At 32.4% G+C, this 21873-nt stretch overlaps 2 protein-coding genes across 2 annotated transcripts; both read right to left on the bottom strand.

Annotated features, from left to right (window-relative positions):
• Positions 1-4783: 4783 nt before the first annotated feature.
• LOC133206130 (soluble calcium-activated nucleotidase 1-like) lies at positions 4784-8569 on the bottom strand. The gene is made up of 3 exons (XM_061342064.1): positions 7833-8569; positions 5677-5880; positions 4784-5334 (listed from the first exon to the last, which is right to left on the bottom strand). Exons 1-3 carry the CDS (start codon positions 8431-8433, stop codon positions 4964-4966), a joined length of 1176 nt encoding a protein of 391 aa, XP_061198048.1. The 5' UTR covers positions 8434-8569; the 3' UTR covers positions 4784-4963.
• A 2122-nt stretch (positions 8570-10691) lies between these two features.
• Positions 10692-21653, bottom strand: LOC133199587 (uncharacterized). Its single transcript, XM_061335412.1, has 14 exons — positions 21599-21653; positions 21425-21495; positions 20617-20764; positions 19583-19836; positions 19158-19293; positions 18360-18461; positions 18114-18250; positions 16344-16504; positions 15746-15812; positions 15274-15339; positions 12803-12898; positions 11487-11648; positions 10958-11053; positions 10692-10842 (listed from the first exon to the last, which is right to left on the bottom strand). Exons 1-14 carry the CDS (start codon positions 21627-21629, stop codon positions 10768-10770), a joined length of 1602 nt encoding a protein of 533 aa, XP_061191396.1. The 5' UTR covers positions 21630-21653; the 3' UTR covers positions 10692-10767.
• Between the last annotated feature and the right edge of the window lie 220 nt (positions 21654-21873).

Here is a 21873-nt window from a genome sequence, read left to right as displayed (position 1 = left end):
TAAAAATCTTTTTTCCTAGAAATCTAATTATAATCAGCCCCCAGGGTGGCCTAAGTAAGTCATGTATTGAAAAAAAGAGGCGTAATAACGCCTTTTTAAAAGGCGTAATAACGCCTTTTAGAAAGGCGTAATAACGCCTTTTGGAAAGGCGTAATAACGCCTTTTGGAAAGGCGTAATAACGCCTTTTTTCGCGTTATAACGCCTTTTGGAAAGGCGTAATTACGCCTTTATTTGCGTTATTACGCCTTTTTCCGCGTTATTACGCCTTTTCAAAAGGCGTTATTACGCTTTTTTTCGCGTTATAACGCCTTTTGAAAAGGCGTTATAACGCCTTTTAAATTTTTTTTACCGTAGTTTGATCCTAATAGGCTTTCGTATTCATTTACAATGAACTTAGTAATTAAAAAATGACCTTAACCCCCTCTAGAAAACGTGGACACCTGTTAAGTTGGTAGGAATAACCATATAGATATGAAGTTTAACAAGTGAAGTAAAGAGCCCCCCACCCCCATCCTCCGAAATAGGTTTTTCACGTTTTGGAAAGGAGTTTATGTTTTTTGTGCTTGAGTTGATTTTTTTTTGTCTGGTCTGGACCCCCCCCCCCTTGGAAAAAATTCTTGGATCTGTTCTCCCCTGCCTTTGCTAAAAGCGGGAATATTAATTTGGGTCAGTCTAACTGTCTGTCTGTTACTTTTTCGTTCTCAGTAAATGTCTGCTGAAAGTACTTTAAAATCATTAACTTTTGAAATTAAAGTTTAACTCCTTATGACTTGTAGAAGGCCCCTATTGATTCTTAAATTAAGGTCGTAACTAGGCTAAAAAATTTAGTGAGGCAAGGGTTTTGGGGGGCCACCCGAGTCCCAAGTGGGTCTTGATGGGGGTTCTAAGGGGTGGGTGGGGGTCCCAAAACCTTGATTTTAGCAAATTAAAGACTTAATCGTCGAAAGTTTTCTCATGGTTTGAATTATTTTTCAAATACGTTCTAAACTATAAAGAAGCACCTGGTGAGATGATCGATTTACAGAAATTGAAACAAACATTGAAAGTATTAGTTTAGAACAAAGACAGTTTAAAGTAAAACCTTTTTACTTTTCAGAAAACTCTAAAATTTTAGTGAGGCATTTGCCTCACTTGCCTCAATGGTAGTTATACGGTCTTGGAAATCAAAAAGTCAAAGATCAAAATCACTTGATAGATGTCATGAAATGGAACGAACACTTAAGTTTTCGGATGATATCTCTGAAAGCTTTTGTAATGGAATTTCATACTGTATTTACCATAATAATTAAGGGACTTATAGCATGCTCCTAAAAAATCGTAATTTTATGAAAAATATTACATGCAACCTTCTTTATATTTCAATCGAATTTCGATTTTTGAATAAAAATAGAAAATTAAAATTGCAAACTAAACAGCAATATCCAACTGTGTCCAGGCCCCTTTAAAGACGCCTATTTATTTTGAATTTAAAATATCAAAGACTATGAATTCCTAATTGATGAGGTCAAAGGTCAGTGTCACAAATTTATATGTTTCCAGATGATAAAATTAGTCCTCTTTGTGATACTAAATGAAACTAAAGATGATGACTCTAACTTTCTTACTTTAAAAAAAATCTCTATTGATTTTGAGGTCTAAAGACCAAAGGTCACAAATTCTTATATGGTATGAAATGGTACACTTTAGTTTCCAGATGAGATGTGTGAAACACAGGCACTTGACATTTAAAACATTTTCTTTATAATGAAAATAATTTAAGTATGGATTTTTTTTAATTATATAGAAAATGTTTCCGTCAAGTGCCTGCCTGCAGTGTAAAGTACTTTTGAAAAGCTTTTGCAATAAAATTTTATATCTTAAGTCCCCAGGTCAAAAAGTCAAACTGTCAAGGTCACACTGATTCATCTATTATACAGAATAGTTTACAGGTTCACTTTGATACTGTCTGTAGTGAAACATTACCCTTTTTGACTAAAGGGCAAAAAGGTCAAGATATTGTCACAAATCGTTTCTGGATATTATCGCAAATAAAGATCTGTCCTAAAGTGCGTGTTAATTCTTTCAATAAGCTTGTTTACACATGGCCGTAGGAACCGGGGGGGGGGATAGTGCCCCCAATAATTTTGCCGATATATAGAATACTATAGAAAACATAGCTACCATATGCTTGTCCCCCTCAATAATAACGTCTGATGACATTTTTTTTTGTTTTGCTTTTTGCTTGTTAAGGAATTATGGTAGTTGATAGTAACCCCCCCCCCCCCCCATTGAAATTGCTTCCTACAGGCCTGTTACAGCAACTTTCAGCAAACCAATTTAAAAACTCTTACATTACACCAATCCTGAGAGATGGGGGATTATATATATATATATATATATATATATATATATATATATATATATATATATATATATATATATCTATCTCCTATTCTCTCTCTCTCTCTCTATATATATATACATGTATATATATCCAGTGAAAAAATCAAGAATCACAAGATTCGAATAATCATTTTAACCAGGGACCTATATACTATATACTAGTATATAGGTCCCAGTTTTAACTGTAAGCGCTTTCTGCCTTTTAATGGCTCTTCAGACAGTTACAAAATGAATATGTATATTCATTTTGTAACTGTCTGAAGAGCCATTAAAAGGCAGAAAGCGCTTATAGTTAAAATGATTATTCGAGTCTTGTGATTCTTGATTTTTTTCACTGGATATATCAATTATTTACTGTACCAAAAATTGGATTTTTCTTAAAGTATATATATATATATATGTATACACTCTGAAAATCTTTTCTTAATTCTCATAGAATATGGCTCGATCTATTCTTCTATTTGTATGCAGTGATAACTTGCTACCCTGCATTGTTAAGTTGGATGAGGTGAGAAAAACACCTCTGTAGTATTCAGCTTTTGAAAAGTCATTTAGGGTATGAATTTAAAAAAATGTTTTGCTTAGTGTGCAGTTGAATAAAGGTAATCAATTATATTTCCTTCTTTTAAGAATCTCCATTCACTTACAGCAAATATCACTTGTACTGAACTTGGGGTAGTGGAATTTCTACAAGCACTTCAAATCTCAAACGGGAGTTGCTGCTTCAGGTAGATTTTTCATGTGGCTGAAATTTTCCAATTTTGTTGTTGCTTCAAAGTGTATGTAACCTCATCATTTCCATATAAAATTTCAAAAAGAAAAGAAGTATTACAAGTATAGAAAATCCTCCTTGATTCTGATATGTGTTGGAAAAGAAAACAAGAAATATAATAAAATATATCTGCTTTTAATTAAATTGATTCACAGTTTCAATTTTTCAACCCACTGTCAGAGGAAATTCTGTAACAAGTACTTTTTCCCCAAACATTTTATAAAATCAATGTAAAAGGTCCATTATGAAGAAATTTCTGAAAAACTTGCATCATACAATGGTTAAAAAATTTATATGTACACAGGGTTTTGGGGTGCTGGGGGAAAGGGGCAAAATAAGGTCCCATTCCCAATGCTAAAAAGCAACATGTTTCCATTAAAATTTCCAAACAATAAAAAAATCAGAGCAGGGTAGTTTTATTGGCCCACAGATCTATTCCAATTTTTGCCCAAAAAGGCAAGCCTTGACCAAATTGAAAGTAGAAGGAGTCCTATACCTTAATGCACTGGGTTTTTTTTTCCTACTTCTTTATATGAACCCCACCTCATTTTCAAGCAAATGTTGCTATTTTTTCCCAATTGCAAAGGCCCGGGCCCTTGATATCAAATCCTAAAAAAAAAGTCTGGTACATGCAAGCCCAATACTCAATACAGTAATATATTTAAGCATCCTTCTAATACTAGATTAGTATTCTAAACTGGGTGGTGTCACATTTATTCATTATTCAACCATGTTTGATTATTGGTATGTATATAAAAAATATATATTAAAATTCTGGATTTCATTAACCTCTAACTAACTACATGTGTATATGTACTACAACTTAAAAAGAACAGGACTTTGCTCAATTGTTTTTGTACATAATTATGTATAAATATTTCTTCATGTACATTTTACATTAATATTCCTATTGTATTTTCAATCCTTTTGCTACACTTTCATACTTTAATTTTTTTTGTATACTACTTCTGTTAATGCTAATGTTCATAATAAAATATAATCGTAGAATTGAAGAACACATCTTAAATGACTTACGCAATAAACCATATATAAAATATAAGAAAGATCAGCTACCTTCCTAAGCCTTGGTAAATTTCTAGTGGCTTGATTGGTTTTTATTTATGCTTCTAAAATTTTTAAAAAATTGTCACAAAATTATTCAACTAGGCTACATGTATTTAAAAAAACAGTCTTTCAATAAATTTGCTTTTAACAAACTATCTCACACAAGATCAAAAAACATATACTAAATAAAATGTTTTAAAACATGAAAAACAGGAAGAAGTTATAACAGTCAGTATGACCATTATGACACGATTGAAAATGTTGAGTTACAAAACCGTAACACAACTGAATGGGATTTTTTTGTTTTTGTTTTTTTTTTAAACGGGAACAACGAGACATTGTTAATTAGATTCATAGCTTTAGCTTTCACCTTGTATGTGAGAACACAATCATAAATCCCATTGCATTAAATATAAAATACATGTTATGATGTATGTGTATGTCGACCTGCATCCACTCTTATACAATTTCACATTAATAAACCGTCAAAATGACTCAATGAAACACAAAGGTGACAAGAACAGTAAAGACAGTTGAAAGATAACCTAAAATATACAAGACATAATAATAATTTATTACTATTTCAAAAAAATATCCTTTAGAGTATGCAGTGAAAGACTAGTTCCAAAAACTTCCCACAAAACATATAATATCAAACTTCATTTCAACAAAAGTTAGTTTTAATATGGCATTCATCATTTATTTACACATCAAAAATTAAACAAAATACATAATATGATATGTCATATAAACTCTATGCCTTCATATTTCACATTTCCTATATACCTTTCCTTTAGTAAAATTTGTCCATCAATTTTAAAAATTGTTAAATAACTAGCTATTTTATTTGACACCTCCTCTGATTTGAGTGCCACAATTACTTGGTCATTAGTTTGTGGAATGAATTTGAATGAGGAGAAGCCCCTAGTCTGACTTAATTCTCCTACATGTTTCACTTTAACCTCTGTGAATCCTTCATTAGCAATGAACATCAAATCTGTAGCTCTCTTTTCATCATCATTTTCATTGTAGCTGAAGTGACTTGATCTCCGTGGCAGGAAAAACCATCGTTGATGGAAATCACTCCATACTCCTGACTCGTGAATTATGTAACCTAGATAGGAAGGTTTTCATTTCATATCATGGCTTAAGAAAACTGAAATTCTTTTGAAATGGCATCTTTCACAATTTACAAGAATCATCAATATAGATATATTATACACAATGTTAAAAAGACTGATATAACCAGTATTTTAAATGCTTACTGTTGGTAAAAACAAATTTTCTAGGACTAGATATTCATTCATATATAGTGTACATAAATTTTATTATTAAACTTTCATTTCAAGAGTCCTAAAATAATGTTAGTTAGATAAATGTCTATGATAAATTCAAAGTTGTGCAAATGTCAGAGCCTAAGTTTTAGCAACTGCCTGTTCTATAAAAGTCATCAAACCTGGGAATTTAATGCCTGCTGCCTCTTTCATTTTATTGTAGTATTGATGCCAGTCCTCGTGCCGGACATCTCCTCTTGGACCAATGGACTTGACCCACTGAGGGTTCAAATTTTCCACCACACCATTAACAGATGTCCATTCCTTTCCTAAACCTCCAACATACATCCTGTTGTTCTTCACTGTGGCCCATTCACTTTTGAATCCTTAAAAGATAAATGTAATTGTGGTGCTTCTATCCTTCAAAATATCACATTTCATTCATTTTAATCTGATTAATATTATTTCCATTGGAAATTTGGCACAAGACTTATCAGCCATCACTTTAACCTCTGCAACTCAAAATATTAAAAGCTGTGAATCAATGACTTATTTAAATCATTTCCAAAAAATTATTCTGACCCTTTGTAAGACCACGCATTTGGGAAGTTTGATGTGTTGATCGATGCTATTAACATATCACAAACCAAAATTGGTCTAGACTTTAAAAGAAGAAATGTACACCAACAATGCAAGGTTGGACTAAATTACCTGGTGAAATTGCATAATTTTTTACGACATAAAATTTTTCAGCTAAATATAAAACTTAATGCAATATACTGGTATATAAAATAAGCCTTAAGGTGTATTTTAACTCATACATGCCAGTAACTTTGATGTTTTGATCCATGACAATGCTCTAAAGTTTCATAGCATAACACAAATTTGGATTCTAGTGAGCTTTTATAAGAAGAAATGTACACCACCAATGCAAGGATGGACTATATTGATTTGAATTAAAAGAAATACATACATGTATTTATGTTTTCGAATGACATAAAAATTTTCAAGTAAACATAAACGTTAATCACTTAATGCAATATATGTGAAATACAGAGTATTTTAGTTCAGTTACAGTTTTCACGATAATTATACATGTACAGTTTACACAAATATTTTTAACACTAATTTATAAACTAACAGCTAAACTATAGTATCCTCCAATGTCATAATTAAATCAATTGCACTGTAGCTTTAATTAATCCATTACGTAGCATTTCATGCACATGTCTATAATTCTCTAAATTAACATAGCCATAACCAATAGTTTTAATTTTTGTTTCACTTGACTAGCAAATTCAGTGAGCATGGCGAGGGTGTTATTTCTAATACATGTGTATCTTAGAAAATGATAAGACTGATTGAACTAAATAATGTAAAAAAAATTTCTTTGTGGCTTTAACTTTCCAAATTTCATCAGTTAAAACATACACATTTTCCTCTAAAATTCCTCAATCCCAACATGTATCACAGGTATTTATACAAAACTTTAAAACGTGTAATTTGACAACACCTTTTCAAATTTTCTATTCTTTTATGGTGTAACAGCTATGAAGGAGCAAGAATGCAAGTGAAAGACAGTGCAGGTCGAATATTACTCTTCTTCCTTAAATTTGCAACTCGTCATTGGATACCTACGGGTTATTTCGTCTTTTACTCATCACCTCATGGGTATTTGACAATGCCTGTAACTCCACGCTCACTCATTTTCACTCCCTACCACTGTTACCCATGCTCCCTAGATTGAATGTTCCATCGTTAAAATGACAGGTCCTATGCACCCCGGGTTTAATGATAGAATACATTCTGTGTATTGGCAATTTAGCAAAATAAACAAGGGTGATAATTTAACTCAAAATAATGCACGATTATACTATGAACAATTCAGAGAGTTCCAAATGTGACTTGATGTCAACATGGGCATGATGGCAGATCAATTTGAAGAAATAAATAAAGAAAATGTGTTGAATTTCATTATATCATGTTTTATGGATAAATTTTTGGGGTCGGAAGATATCCACAATCTCAAAAAGGTTTGTTATGATTAGTTTGGTAGTTCTTTTTAATGCAAATTCATTATTTTGCTTTCTCCAAAATCTTTTGAAACTATTCTGCAACTTTAACTGCCACATTGTGGGTGTATGGGAAGCATTCTTACTCGCTTAATAATGTTGTCACTGTTGTGTTTTCAATTCAGAAGGGATGATAGGTATGGGAGTGCGCAAGTGACTCTATCAGTGCACCTAAGTTTTTGTGAAAACCCAGCAAATTTTTGGAAGGAACTTTTAGATTACATGCACTGTGTTATGTAAATTTTATTTTTAATGAACTCTATCACCTTTGGGACTATTTCCATTGCCATCAGCTAAAACAACCCAAGGAACCATTTTTCTGTTGAAAATGTGATAAACAACTCCTGTTCTGTCATCCACTGCACATAACTTCCCATCAAACACCAATAGTTCTGATAATTCCATTCCTCTTCCTCCTTGTGAAAATGATGATGTCAGTGTATATGGTTTCCTGTCCATTTCAAAGTCTGCGTAGTCATGTGTCTGTGAGATTGTCAAATTACCTTCGTATAAATAACTTATCCAAGTATTCTTCTTCTTATCACTCTTAGACCTTTGGTCCAAATCGGCTATCAATCCAATCTTAAACAGAAACCCATCCCCAATTTTTATTAGAGGTGACAGTGGGTACGTGTAATCGTAATTTGTTTCGTGGTGAATACCCTCATCCATGCAGGTCATTCTTGGGACTTTATGAGATGGGAACATAAATATAATTAAAATAAAAGCAGCTGAAATGAACATAACAGCATACACGAGAGTGCGAGTTTTCACATGGAGACGGGCATTGCCAACACGATATGGCGTTGGACGGCGAATGGCGTTCATCCACTCGTGTACTGTTGTAGGATAAACGGAAGACTTCATCTTTAAATAGATACATATCCTGATTTAGTGACTTTTCGATCTGACGTGGCTCCGACACATTTCGTCTGCCATAATACAACAGTGGCAGTCTCGCACTGAATAATTTCATGTAATATTAGAGCTCTCTACAGGAGAGAAATATTTTTCCGGATACATCTTTCCCTCTCCCCCTCTCTCTTTAAGAAAATCAATCACATACATGTAATTAGGGATAATAATAATAATAGTAATAATAATAATAATACTTTATTTGAAGAAGGTTACCTGGTTAGTGCATGCACTACAAATTGGCACATTGCAGATCTTATGATAGTGTGAATACAGAGTTTGTCTTTGTCCGATTACAACTACATATCCTGGCACGATAAATAAGAAACAATCAAAAATACAAGTATTTAAATATAAATTGTAAAATGAAATATGATTTATATAACAACAATATAACAATGTAATTTTCTACCTTACATTTTAAAGCTTGTGTCTGATTTGTTGTGGTAGTTTGTTCCATAGATATTGTACACCTGATTACTGAAAAGAGTCCTTGAATATGTTTCAGTTTGTACGGAATTTTGGTAATCTAAGATGGTAGTTTGATTCAGATCGCAGATTATAAGAAGTTGAAGAGTGAAATTCAAATAACTCGCAAAGATATTCAGGAGTCATACCATTGAATATTTTAAATAATAAAATGTATTTGTATAGATCAACTAGCTCATAAACTGTCAGCCAGCCAAGTTTCTCAGGCAATGGTTTAGAAGAAGAATGCATCGAGAATAATCCTGGCAGCCCTTTATTCTTTCAATACTGTTTTTTTCGGGTGAATTTCCCCAAACAGTAATTAATAGAAGGTAGAATATATGTATTGTTGTACAGTTTTCTGGTAGCCTATGTAAGGAAGAATTTTTTTTCTTGTGTAATGTAAATAACTTGTAGTTTAAGGTTTTGCAAACTGAGTCTACATGAACAGAGTACTGTAATTCATCATCAATATGTATACCTAGAAGTTTCTCAGTCTCAACCATCTCAATTGTTTTGTCTGAAGCATACAGTTGTAAATTTGGATTGATTAGTTTGGATTTTCTCTGCTGTGTGCCCATTAGCATACGTTTTGTTTTATCTACATGCAATGCCGTTTGATTCTGAGAGCACCATTTTTCAATTTCACAAATATCTGAGTTCAACACATTTTCTAGACATTTTGGATTATGATTGTTAGTATGAAGAGTTAAAACATCATCAAACATATCAACTTTTGATTTTTTTTTTTTTTACATGTAATGGAAGGTCATTATGTACAATAAAAATAAAAGCGGTCCCAAAATGAATCTGCGGCACTCCTGCTGTGACGGGTAGGATATTCGAAACACATGTTCCAATTTTTACAAATTGCATCCTGCTATAAAGATACGATTTAAACCTTTTAATAGTCAAATGATCAAACCTGTAATGAATTAATCAAATCAAAATTGTTCGTACCCAAAGGAAGGTCTTGTCACAAGGAATGCACATGTATGTGAAATATGAAAGCCCTAGCACCAACTGTTCAAAAGTTATTGCAAAGGTTAAAGTTATCAAAAGTAGGTCAAACTCCAAGTCCAAGGTCAAAGGGTAAAAATTTTACATACCCAAGAGAAGGACTTGTCACAAGGACTGCACCTGTGAAATATGAAAGCCCTAGCACCAACTGTTAAAAAGTTATGGCCAAGGTTTAAGTTTTTTAAAAGTAGGTCAGACTCAAAGGTCAAGGTAAACAAATCAAAATTGTTGGTACCCAAGGAAAGGGCTTTTCACAAAGAATACACCTGTGAAATATGAAAGCCGTAATACCAACCATTCAAAAGTTATTGCTAAGGTTATAGTTTTTTCAAAAGTAGGTCAAACTCTAAGGTCAAGGTCAAATGGTCAATTTTATTGGTACTCAATAGAAGGACTTGTCACAAGGAATACACATGTGCAATATGAAAGCCCTAGTACCAACCGTTCAAATGTTATGGCCAACGTTAAAGTTTTTGTAAAGTGGGTAAAACTCCAAGGTCAAGAGGTCAAAACTATTTGTACCCAAGGAAAGGTCTTATCACAAGAAAGACCTTACCAAACTTTAAAGGTTAAAGTTTGGTAAAATTTTACAAGAGTGAGTCATACTCCAAGGTCAAGGTAATTAGGTCAAAAATAATTGGAAATAATCTGGTAAAATGTAATCATTGTTTAATTCTGATCTTTCTAAATGACACCCCATGTTACATTTTACAAAATATATTACTTGCAATATACATAAGTCAACACACTATATAAAATATAAAATGTTATATCAAAAGTCACTGAAAGTCAATGTAGTTAACTCTTTCCCGTTTCCTTTGCACAGTTTTCGCCAAAAGATCCCAAAAATTCAATCAATGCACTTCTTCCACACTGAAATGACAATTAGCATAAATATTTAAACAAATACATATAATGATTATTTTTGAAAAGGAAAGGGGACATCAAGGATGTTGTAATGATGAAAGAATACAAAAGGATAGAATACTTGAACCAGTAAATTTTTGTCATCCTCTTCCATGTCAAAGTCGAGAGCTGTGATGTATTTTGTGTTTATTCCAACTGTTCTGGGGATATCTGTGTCCTGTTAAAAAATAAAGTAGATAGATAAAAGAGGGGGGGGGGGGGGAGAAACACAAACTGAATTTTTTTTTTTTTGGTTGTCTTTGAACATCGTTCAAGAAATAAACATGTGCTCTGATATATATTGAAAAACAAAACATTAATATCAAATTCTTTGTTCTCCATAGAAAAGAAGCATTCAAAAGAATGATTGCTAAATTTAGCTTTTCCTTACCGTTAACGTCTAAATTAAATGGATTAAGACAAGGAATTGAATAGAAAAATATCTAAGAACCTGAAAGCCTACACAAAGCCTAAAACCAAAAGCAATCTTAAGTTTAATTTCCATATGAATTTAGATACAAAACAAACTAGCATTCAAATCAAAGTAGCAATATGATTTAAATTATCGATTAAAATATATTAATGAAATAAAAATAATTTTGAATAGTTACCCTTAAATGAATTCGACTGGAATTTGTAATCAGTGTACTAGTTAAAGAGCTGAAGAATTCTTTTGTTGTTTTACATGGTTTGTAAGAGAAACCACTGTACCATTGGTCTACACTGTATCCTGTCGTCTTTGTGATGAACCGACTAATGTCCTCAAATTCCAACTATGCATAAGAAATTAAATTTCAATTGAAAATGAATATTCCTAGGCTCTACCATATTTTTTTCCCCCAAAATTATATATCTAACGGTAGGATGTCCATTTTGTTTCACAGAAAACAAGATGTGTTTGTGAAACACTGATGCCCCCGTATGGCAACTTATAGCGAAGGTTAAACTTTCTCAAATGCAAATCCAACATGTTGGTACCCAAAGTAAGGTCTTGTCCCGAGAAATATACCTGTGAAATATGAAAGTCCTAGCAGCAACTATAGAAAAGATATGGAAAAGGTTAAAGTTTTTCAAAAGTAAGTCAAACATCAAGGTCAAGGTCAAATGGTTAAAATTAATGGTGCCCAAGGAAAGGCCTTCTCACAAGAAATACACATGTGAAATATGAAAGCCCTAGCACCAACCGTTCAAAAGATAAGGCCATGGTTAAAGTTTTTCAAAAGTAGGTCAAACTCCAAGGTCAAAGGGTCAAAGTTATTGGTATCCAAGGGAAGGTCTTGGCACAAGGATTACATATGTGATATGTGAAATAAGAAAGCCCTAGCACCAACCGTTCAAGAGTTATGGCCAAGGGTCAAAGTTGTTGGTGTCCAAAGGAAAGTCTTGTCAAAAGGATTATACATGTGAAGTATGAAAGCCATAGCACCAACTGTTCAAAAGTTATGGCCAAGGTTAAAGTTGGGTAAAATTTTGTAAAACTGGGTCAAACTCCAAGGTCAAGGTCAAAAGGTCAAATATGATTGTCCCAATAAAAGGTCTTGTCACAAGGAATGCACATGTGAAATTTGAAATCCAGTGCTCCAACCAATCGAAAGTAATGAACAATGTTCAAGTTTTTGTGGACAAACAGACAGACAGCTAGACAGACGGACGGACAGGGCAAAAACTATACACACCCGAATCTTCGATACAGGGGCATAAAAAATTGTATTATTGATTTCAAAATGAGGTAGTTTGCAGCAGGAATATCATGTATACATGCAAATGAACACATGATTATGAACAGCTAAATAGAATTGAGAACATTTCACTTTTTTCAAAGAGAACATAATGTTTCAACAAATTAAGACAAGGAGTAATGATATACCTGTACATTTATATCAATGTGTTACCAGATTGAAACTGCAAGTTATTTTAGAAATGATACCTTGTCCCCTTTCCTTTGTGTTAAGTATTTCCATACTTGTGTCGGAGTTCTATATCCAAATAAGGCAGCGAAAGCAACTTCATTACTGTCTTTAAACTAAATCAAGTAAAGAATCTGATAAGAAAACAGAACCACTTCAATTTCTAAAGCAGATCTCCTAAATAAAAAGACAGTTATATTCAGAAATCAGGAAGTCGTTACATAAAAGGTCTTTACCAACCGGGGAAAAATCTCGGCGTTTAAGTCCAAGACCACAGTTTAAGTTGGACTTACGACGGTAATAGTCGCCTGCGTGGCGCAGTGGTTAGAGCGTCTGCTTCAGAGTCGCGGAGTAAGGAGTTGATCCTTACGTCGCGGTTTCGAATCTCACTGTGGGACGTGGAGACCGGTCCTTCGGATGAGACCGTATAAACCGAGGTTCCGTGTCGCAGTAGGTGCTGGCACGAAAAAGATCCCGCACTGCTCAATTGCCGTAAGTGCCGAGTATAGGACAAAGTTTGCAGCTCTCCACCGGCAAGTGGTGGCGTCTCCATATGAGTGAAAAATTCTCGAGAGGGACGTTAAACAACATACAAACAAACGACGGTAATAAATAGCATAATAACAATGAGGTAGATTTTCTTTTTAAAAAAATCCTAGTTTTTATAAGGTACTACATTCTGCATATCAAGAATTTTTAGTTCTGGACACTTCTAATGTATTTGTTAAAGACCATATATTTGTACTTGTATTATGGCAATTTTCATAATTTCTTTATAAGGAGAAGACTACTTAGGTAAAGATATGGCATGCCAAAATCACAAATATTAGCTTACCATACCGTATAAGTGGAATTTTAGCGAGACACAAATTTAGCAGTTTTCCTTAAAAATTGGTATATATTTTTAGCGAGAAGTAATTTTAGCGATTTTAGAATGCCAAGAAGAGAAGCTATTACTACAGATACGCAATTAATTTTTAGCGATATTCAATTTTAGCGATCTCAACACCATCGCTAATAATGCCCATCTTTTCAACCACTAGTGTCTTAGATCAGGTAACTATGGATGAGTATTTCTGGTATCAAACGAGTCGCTAAAAGCTTGACTTGATATCAAGAAAAGAAATTAATTCTGCTATCATGATGTAAATTTTGAATTTACTAGGGGAGGTAAATATAAAATTTACAACATGTTGTAAATTATGCATTTACCTCCCACTAGTAAATTCAAAATTTACAGCATGATACCGCTTTTATGATGCATGCAGGATTTGTCTCTCTTTTTAGAACTTATGGCAATGACACACATCTTGTATTGCTTCTTGCAATTGGTTCTGCCAGATTTTGAATTGATCACGAAAACTATCGTTAACAGGTGTTTAGATTCATAAACTATATTTAACAACTCTTAACTATGGTTTACGGGTGTGAATTATAGTTTATGACGATAAACTATGATTGACATATGTTAATCATAATTTATGTCTTAAAGAATAATTACCGGTGTTAACTCTTAACTATGGTTAAGAAATGTAAATTATAGTTTACAAATGAAAATCTACATCTATCAGGCCTAAAATAAAAATTTGTTTGTTTGCAATTGCCTACCGACCCACTGAAAATGCACCAACCCAATTTTTTAAGCCATTTTGTAATCTTTTTTTTTTATTTTTTTATTTTTTTTTTCAGGATATTGAAATCGTTTCGTATTCAATTTTTGTTTTTATCAATCAGTGGTTTATTACAAGAGTGGAGCTTATTCTTGTTTAGTGGGCCTATGAAAAGCTCTATTATTTGTTATCTAACAAATATCTGAAAACTTAATTTAAAAAAAGCCTACCTACCTACACTCTAAAAATTATATGTCGGCAACTGAAAAGAATTTTAGCTAAATCTATTGTTAATGTTTATTTACAGATAGAGAAACGTCGATTAGCATTTGTGAACTATAGTTTACAACTGTTAAATATAGTTTTACAGATGAAAGCTATAGTTAACGAATCGTTAACTGTAGTTTATGGTTCGTAAACTATAGTTTACAATCGATAAACCTGGTTTATCTGCATTTAAACTATTTCTTTCAAATTTTTGTGAATTTGGCGTGTCATATATAGAACTTGTCTTATCCTTTTCACTTTTTCAATAAAATATGTTCAATTCATAATATTTTCTTTTAAAATGAGCAGAATTTAGCCGACCGAAAAAAAACTTTACACACTTGTAATTATGAAATTATCAATTGCAGTTATGCTTGAATAAACTGGACTGAAATTTCATGAAATGGAATTATGCGTAACATGTAAATGAATATATTTTTTTTTACTTTTATTCATCTAACGTAAGAATGTATAGTTATTCAAATGATAGACAAGTTAAAATAAGCTTTGTATATATGCTTTATTATGATACTCTCTAAGACATCAGACTCCTCCTAAGTCCTATATACCCCTACTTAAGTGAAAAGCTTTGCCTTATTCACTAATTTACATACCACTTGAAGTTCAGCAATAAAGGTTGTTTTTTCTAATTTTTCATTTTCTTCTTTATCGGCAACAAACTTCAAAATACATTGACAGTAAAAGTATCAGGATATATGTAATTTAGACACATAGATGTACATAAGCAGTGCATGATGACAAAAAGTGCGGTACTTTTGCAATCACATGGTAAACATTTTTCTTACCCTTCTTTTAATGTAATACGTATTTGTGCCATATATGTGATAGTGTCATTATCAATCAATTAGCAATATAAATATTGGAACAATTGGAATCAGTTAATTCAGTGAATATACTTTTATATAGATTTCTACTTCTTTTATAAAAAATAACACATAACCTTACACAAACACACACACACACCCCTCTCTCTCTCACACACACACACATTTGTATTTCTGTAATATTACTGACCATTGTTGCTACTTTGGAATGTAAACAACGTATATATAGATACATATTTACCTCCAAAAACTCCATCAAATATTTCTCACTTGTGTCTTTGTCGGCTTTGTTCAAGGCCACAAATTTTCTAGAACAATTTTTTTTAAAAAGCATTCACATTTCTCATACACCATATCTTAATAACGATTATTGTGATGTAGCCAAATATGTGCTATTAAGGAAGGGATTCTGAAGACATTGACATTTGATATAAATATATCTTGGAACATGTTGGTCAACCTTGATACTCAACTTTAAAATCAATAGAGTTAATAAATACATTATGACCACCCTGTGTATAAATTGATCCCTTTAGTCATTAATCTACAAATAATAGGTGCGCCATGAAAAGTTCGTGCATCAGGTCAGTTTCAACTGTTCAACTTTTTCGCTCATGATCTTTTCAAAGTCAATTTGTATATAAAGCTACATTGAGAAATGTTCTAAAGATATACATGTATTGACTGGAAATCATTTATCTACAAACCGAGTGACAAAGTCGTTGTTCTTTGAAAAAAAAGTAAGGATAAACACATGTAAACACTTATTAAACGTTATGACAGCATATAAGTTCAGTTTTTCGTAATCGTTTATAAAGAAACAAATCGAGCAAGTGTACCTTTTCAGCCTGGTCTCAATGTTTTTAAAAATTCCATCAACAGGATCTTTTTCTGGGTTGCCCACATCACTTGGCTGCTCTGTTATGGTAGTTTGAATTTTGTTTATGCCTGGTTTTCCAATGAATTGTCTCCGATATAATTCACTTTCCTTGTCACCAAACTGCAATTTAACAAGTCTCTCAATCGCAGGCAACTTTAGTTTTCTAATTAATTTCGTAAACCGATACCATAAGAGACCAATGGACCACCTCGCTCATCTGAGTCTCACTTCAGCTAATTTCTGACAAAATTTCCTCATGCTATCCCAAACAAATCCAAAGTCATTGAAATCAGCGACCTTGTTATGAAATACACTCTATCATTAAGTCAAATGCTGACTGATGTTTTTCATACTAATTATTAGGTCATTATTTAAACTCTGGATTGTCTCTTGATTTTTCCGTTTGCCCGACCATGACTATGAGCACATGGCGGGGGTGTGACTGGTCGACAGGGGATGCACACTCCTCCATGACACCTGATCCCATCTCTGATGTTTTTCAGAGGTCAATGTTTGCTCTCCTTCCGATTTCTATTGTTTCAATGCACCTTTAAGTTTGATTACTGTTCGTTATCTCCATATATTTCATTGTTGCTCATGACTTTGTAATTTAGGTGAGGGCAATTTTGTTTAAACTTGTTTTTTTTAAATAAAAAAAACTTTATTTAAAGATTTAAATTTTCCATTTCCTTTATGAAACTTTGACACACTTCTGTTGACCTACCCTACCCCAGGCAAGACAAGTCTTTAACAAATGTTAATATTCACTACATTGGTGTTTCCTCATTAATAAGAGTTACAGTAGCCATTTTACCCCATTCCGGAAGCTTTTTTAAATGTTCGTCTTTTATTTAACTTTGAAATACTATAATTGCAACTCAATCATACGGATCTCGCTCCGTGATCAGAAGGTCGTCTGTTCGAATCACGGTCGTGACTGACCTAAGTCGATAAAAAAAATAGGTAGCAACTGTTCCTTCGCCATGCGCTTGGCACTTTAAAGTGAAAGTGGCGGGACCTTCGGATGAGTAAAAACCGAGGCCCCGTGTCACTGTAGGCGTTGGTACGATAAAGAACCCCCACTGTTCAATGACCCTGAGTGCCGAGTAAAGGACTAAATTTGAAGCCCTTCGCCGGTATATGGTGACGTCTATGTATGAGTGAAAAATTCTCGAACGGGACGTAAAACAACATACAATCAATCAATCAATCATACGGACCCATAATTGAAGCAAATATGAATTACAACTAACATTGCATTTTTGTTGGATTTACATAAATCCTTCTGGTATTTGTGACTATTTTAACAGTAAATAATTTCCCTTGGTCTGCATTGATAATTATGACAGAATATAGCCTTATAAAATGCGATTGAACCAAATTTGAATATTCATTGTATGGGGATATCGATTGTTCTATATTAATATAGCTCATATACTCGTACTGTAGTAGCATTGCTATTCAGAAGAAATATACAATATATTTCTGTGTTAAAGTTTGATCCATCTAAGTTTTGTGGCCATGATTTTATTATATTTCAATGATAATATCTACATCGATGTGATTGCACATCAGTTTGAATTGTGACTAAATGCTGCATGTTGTTTTAAATATAGAAGAATATTTTAAAAGATATTTTATCCATTATGGAAGACAATTGAATCTATCGAGACTTTTTGAGCTTTGGCCTAAATAAAGCTAACAACATAAAGAACATTAGGAGTTTTACCAATACGAATCCAAGTGTTTTAAACAAATCTTCGTGTTTTTCTGGTTTAAATCTTCCATCGTATTTTTCTGGCATTGATTCTATATCTGTTAGCTTTCTGAAGAAAGAGTGTTCTGGTTTCATTGAAAGCCACCATCCTGTAATGTTTAAAAAGTAACGAAGAACTTTGAGCAAATGATAAATACATGTATTATTATTACTTTCGTTGTAATTAATTCATTAAAAAGCAAATGAAAAAAGAATTACCATCAAAGCAGAATATTGGGTAATTACATAACAATCCACCATCAATATATACCGCTTCTCTACCAGAACTGACGTTTATCATTCGTACGTCTTCAAAAACCACTGAAAATGACAAGAAATACAGATACGCCATTTCAAATGGTTTTTGTTAAATTTTATTGAAATTCGAAATGAGGATGTTAAACTTTTTTATTTGCTCAAGTCAGAAGTAATAAAATGATAGTGTTTATTAAGTTTATTATCCAGAATTAGTTTAGAAAAGAATCCAGATTGATATGCTAAGTTTTTGACAATTACATGATTCATTCTTAATCATTACTTGAACGATTCATTTAAGTCGTTTACTTTATTCGATTATCCCTTATGTAACTTTTTTGTTATCATTCATATTTTCAGAATAAAGAACATTCCGTTGAAGAAACTTACTTCTTCAATCGACTTTGAGAGACATTTATCCTTCTTCCGGTATGTTTAGGTGTTTTATTCAAACTATTTAATTGTAATTTATATACTTATATTTATAAATTATAATTTAAATGTAATTTTAGCGAATTTATGGTGCATAGAGAGATAACGGTGACCTCTAATACGGAATAAATTGTTAGCGATATTTAATTTTAGGGACCTCAACACCCTCAATAAAAATGTCTAATTTGAATCCTCGCTAAAATTTCTGCTTAATGGGAACACTCATTTTTTTTTAGGAGTTTTTAGTTCCTTATTCCATTTGGAAATATTATTGTACTGTAAAATATGTTCAAAAAGGAGGGGGGGGGGGGGGTTTAAAGACTAAAATACCTGGAATGGACATAGACATTCTGACGGCTTGTCTGATCTCCATGTCTGGTGTTGTCTTTACGTGACAATATTCCTCTATCTGTGTGCTGATGTTGGTCACAACTATACACAACTCATTCCCGTTCTTTTCGTACAACTTAATAAACATATACAAAACATTAATATGATTATGTTTTTGACCAAATTAAAAAAAAAATTAAAAATACTTACAAGAGAATCAAATATCTTTTAGTCTGATTCATTATTACCAAAAGTACTAAATTCAAATGTCTTTAGTATAGCATTTGCAAAACACATTCCAATAAATTATTGTAAGTGTTTTCATGTTCAATTACAATTGAGCAAATGTTTAAAATGTATTTGTCTAGATGTAAATCCATCGATATTTTCAGAAATTACTCAGAAATCACATCTACACATTTTACCTCCTTAAAGGTGACTTTGCTTGAGAAACCAAGCTCCTTGAATCTATTCCCGAGCCAAGTTTTGAATTTATCCCCAGTGTACATTCCAAATGACACACTTCTACAAGAGCAAACTCTGCAAAGAAGATTGCAGATACCACAAGTTGTCAAAAAGCACGAGCTGATGCGATCCAGACAACCAAGCCAGCATGAGCAACAACAAGGACAGGCACAACAACAAGCTTGATTACAGCTACATAGTCCACAGCAGCAATCTAGATTTTAACAGAACTTTGGAAAGTTAATTACCAGGCAATGTAATTGTGTCATGAAAGTGGTTGATGTGTTGAAGAGAACATATTTATTAACACAATTCTTTATAAAGGAGCTGATCTAAAATGAAAGCAAATGTATTACTTTTTAAACTAACATACTTTTTTGAATTAATCTTATGCACATTTTGTAAATGTATATTCTGCTACTAAGCAAGGGCGTAAAGAAAAGGTATTACGACTTTTGCAATATTGAGTTCTTATATTCATGATTGATAATTTACTTTGCAGTACTTAGTTGCTCCACTTTTGCACAACAAACTAAATACAAAATCCAAAACTTTTCATTGCTTTTTCTCTGAGCATCTGTCCATCTTGGATTATGGTTAGTTACCATTTCTTTTATATAACCCTTACAATTGTATTTATTGCTTACATCATTGTTCATAATTCTTATTATCCGATTAACCAGTTTTAATAATATTTCAAAATTTATAAAAGATCCAGCTTTTTTATCGCTTCATTATCTTTCAAATTGTTTCTTTTCAACAAGCTGAATTTTATGCATGAGAGCCATTTATACTTGGGGTGCTTACACTAGAGACTAGACTTTTAATAACGTTATATTTTAGAGTTTCATGGGGATCTCGTATTGTGAGCAAAAGTTAGTCTAGACATCAAAATTTGTTGATATTGTAAATCATGCGTGAGCATAATCAATAAGTCCACAAAAATTAAACCTAATGAAACACAGTGATTCCAGAATTAAAGAATTAATATTACCTTTCAGTAAATAGTCAAAGTTAATTCTCATGTATTTTTGGATATCTGGTACTGGGCATTTCAGGGCGAGAAGCGAAGCAACTATGGACCCAGCACTAGTTCCTGCAAATCTTTTCACATTTGGCAATATGTTAACCTGCTCCAAAACCTGTTCAAATTAAATTTTCTGTTAAAAAAAATTTCTAAAATATCATGCATCGGATAGAAAGTAAATTAATAATGCAAAAGCATGTTTTGTTTTGTATGTCTGAATATATCCGTCGATCTGTCTGTCCGTCCAGGTGTGTGTGTCTATATATATATATATATATATATATATATATATATATATATATATATATATATATGTGTGTGTGTGTGTGTGTGTGTGTGTGTGTGTGTGTGTGTGTGTGTGTGTGTTCCTGTCACACCCTGTAACTTTTTGATTCTAAAAATATGCTCTTAAAATGTAGCATTTCTTGGATTTCTTGACAAAAAGCTTAAAATTACTTTTTGACTTAGAACTTGATCGACTTTGAAAACTAACGTTCCCCTGACAATGTAAACATACAAGTATATCTTTTTAAAGCAAGGGCTAATTTGCATCTACAATGTACTTTCATGTTTCCTCTTAGTCTTCTATCACAGGCGACAAAAATTAGTTTAACTACGTATTTAATAATGCAGTACCCACTCTATTTTGCATTTTCTGATTAATTACCCTTTCAACAAATTACTAAATAACTTTTTTTCTTATAGAATTGTAAACAAAACTTTGATTGTTTATGACTGAGTAATTAAAAAATAGATATCAAACTTAATACTCTACCTCAATAACTCCTATATAGGCAACGCCCTTTGCTCCACCTCCACCGAATACTAGGTTCTCAACTTTATTCACTATATTAATTTGTAAAAGATGTGTTTACATATCTCTTAACAATGATGAATTCTATTAATTTATAGTTTCTTCTTTTTTTATTCTTGATACTGCTTAACATACCATGAAAATCTCCTGATTGCAAACTTGTCATCTCTGAATTGATTTAAAGGCCCTTAAATTAATTAGAAACAAATTATTTTATAAAATTGATTGTTTTATGTTATATTACCCATAACTTAACTAAAATTATTACAGTATATATAAGATTTTCAGATACAATCTATTACTGTAGAAAATCTGAAAATGTTTAAGGAGGCTGGGGGGTCAACAAATTAACCACAAATTAACCACCAGATTTAACTTAATTTTTTAGATATGATATCTTAAGCTGTCAA

This window comes from Saccostrea echinata, unplaced genomic scaffold, assembly GCF_033153115.1.
Source record: "Saccostrea echinata isolate AGI-Se365-2 ecotype Australia unplaced genomic scaffold, CSIRO_AGI_Sech_v1 ptg000002l, whole genome shotgun sequence".
NCBI classification, from domain to species: domain Eukaryota; kingdom Metazoa; phylum Mollusca; class Bivalvia; order Ostreida; family Ostreidae; genus Saccostrea; species Saccostrea echinata.
This window is presented reverse-complemented; position numbering and strand designations above follow the sequence as displayed.

Bases quoted from the DNA above. Each gene is read 5' to 3' on its own strand.
- LOC133206130 (XM_061342064.1), bottom strand. From the start codon at position 8,433: ATGAAGTCTTCCGTTTATCCTACAACAGTACACGAGTGGATGAACGCC. The intron at 5,881-7,832 runs GTGATAGAGTTC...TTATCTTTTAAG, and splicing joins CAATGGAAATAGTCCCAAAG to GATTCAAAAGTGAATGGGCC. The intron at 5,335-5,676 runs GTTTGATGACTT...CTTCCTATCTAG, and splicing joins AGCAGGCATTAAATTCCCAG to GTTACATAATTCACGAGTCA.
- LOC133199587 (XM_061335412.1), bottom strand. From the start codon at position 21,629: ATGACAAGTTTGCAATCAGGAGATTTTCATG. The intron at 20,765-21,424 runs GTAGAGTATTAA...TAATTTGAACAG, and splicing joins CCTATATAGGAGTTATTGAG to GTTTTGGAGCAGGTTAACAT. The intron at 12,899-15,273 runs GTATGTAAATTA...TACTTGATTTAG, and splicing joins TTATTGCTGAACTTCAAGTG to TTTAAAGACAGTAATGAAGT.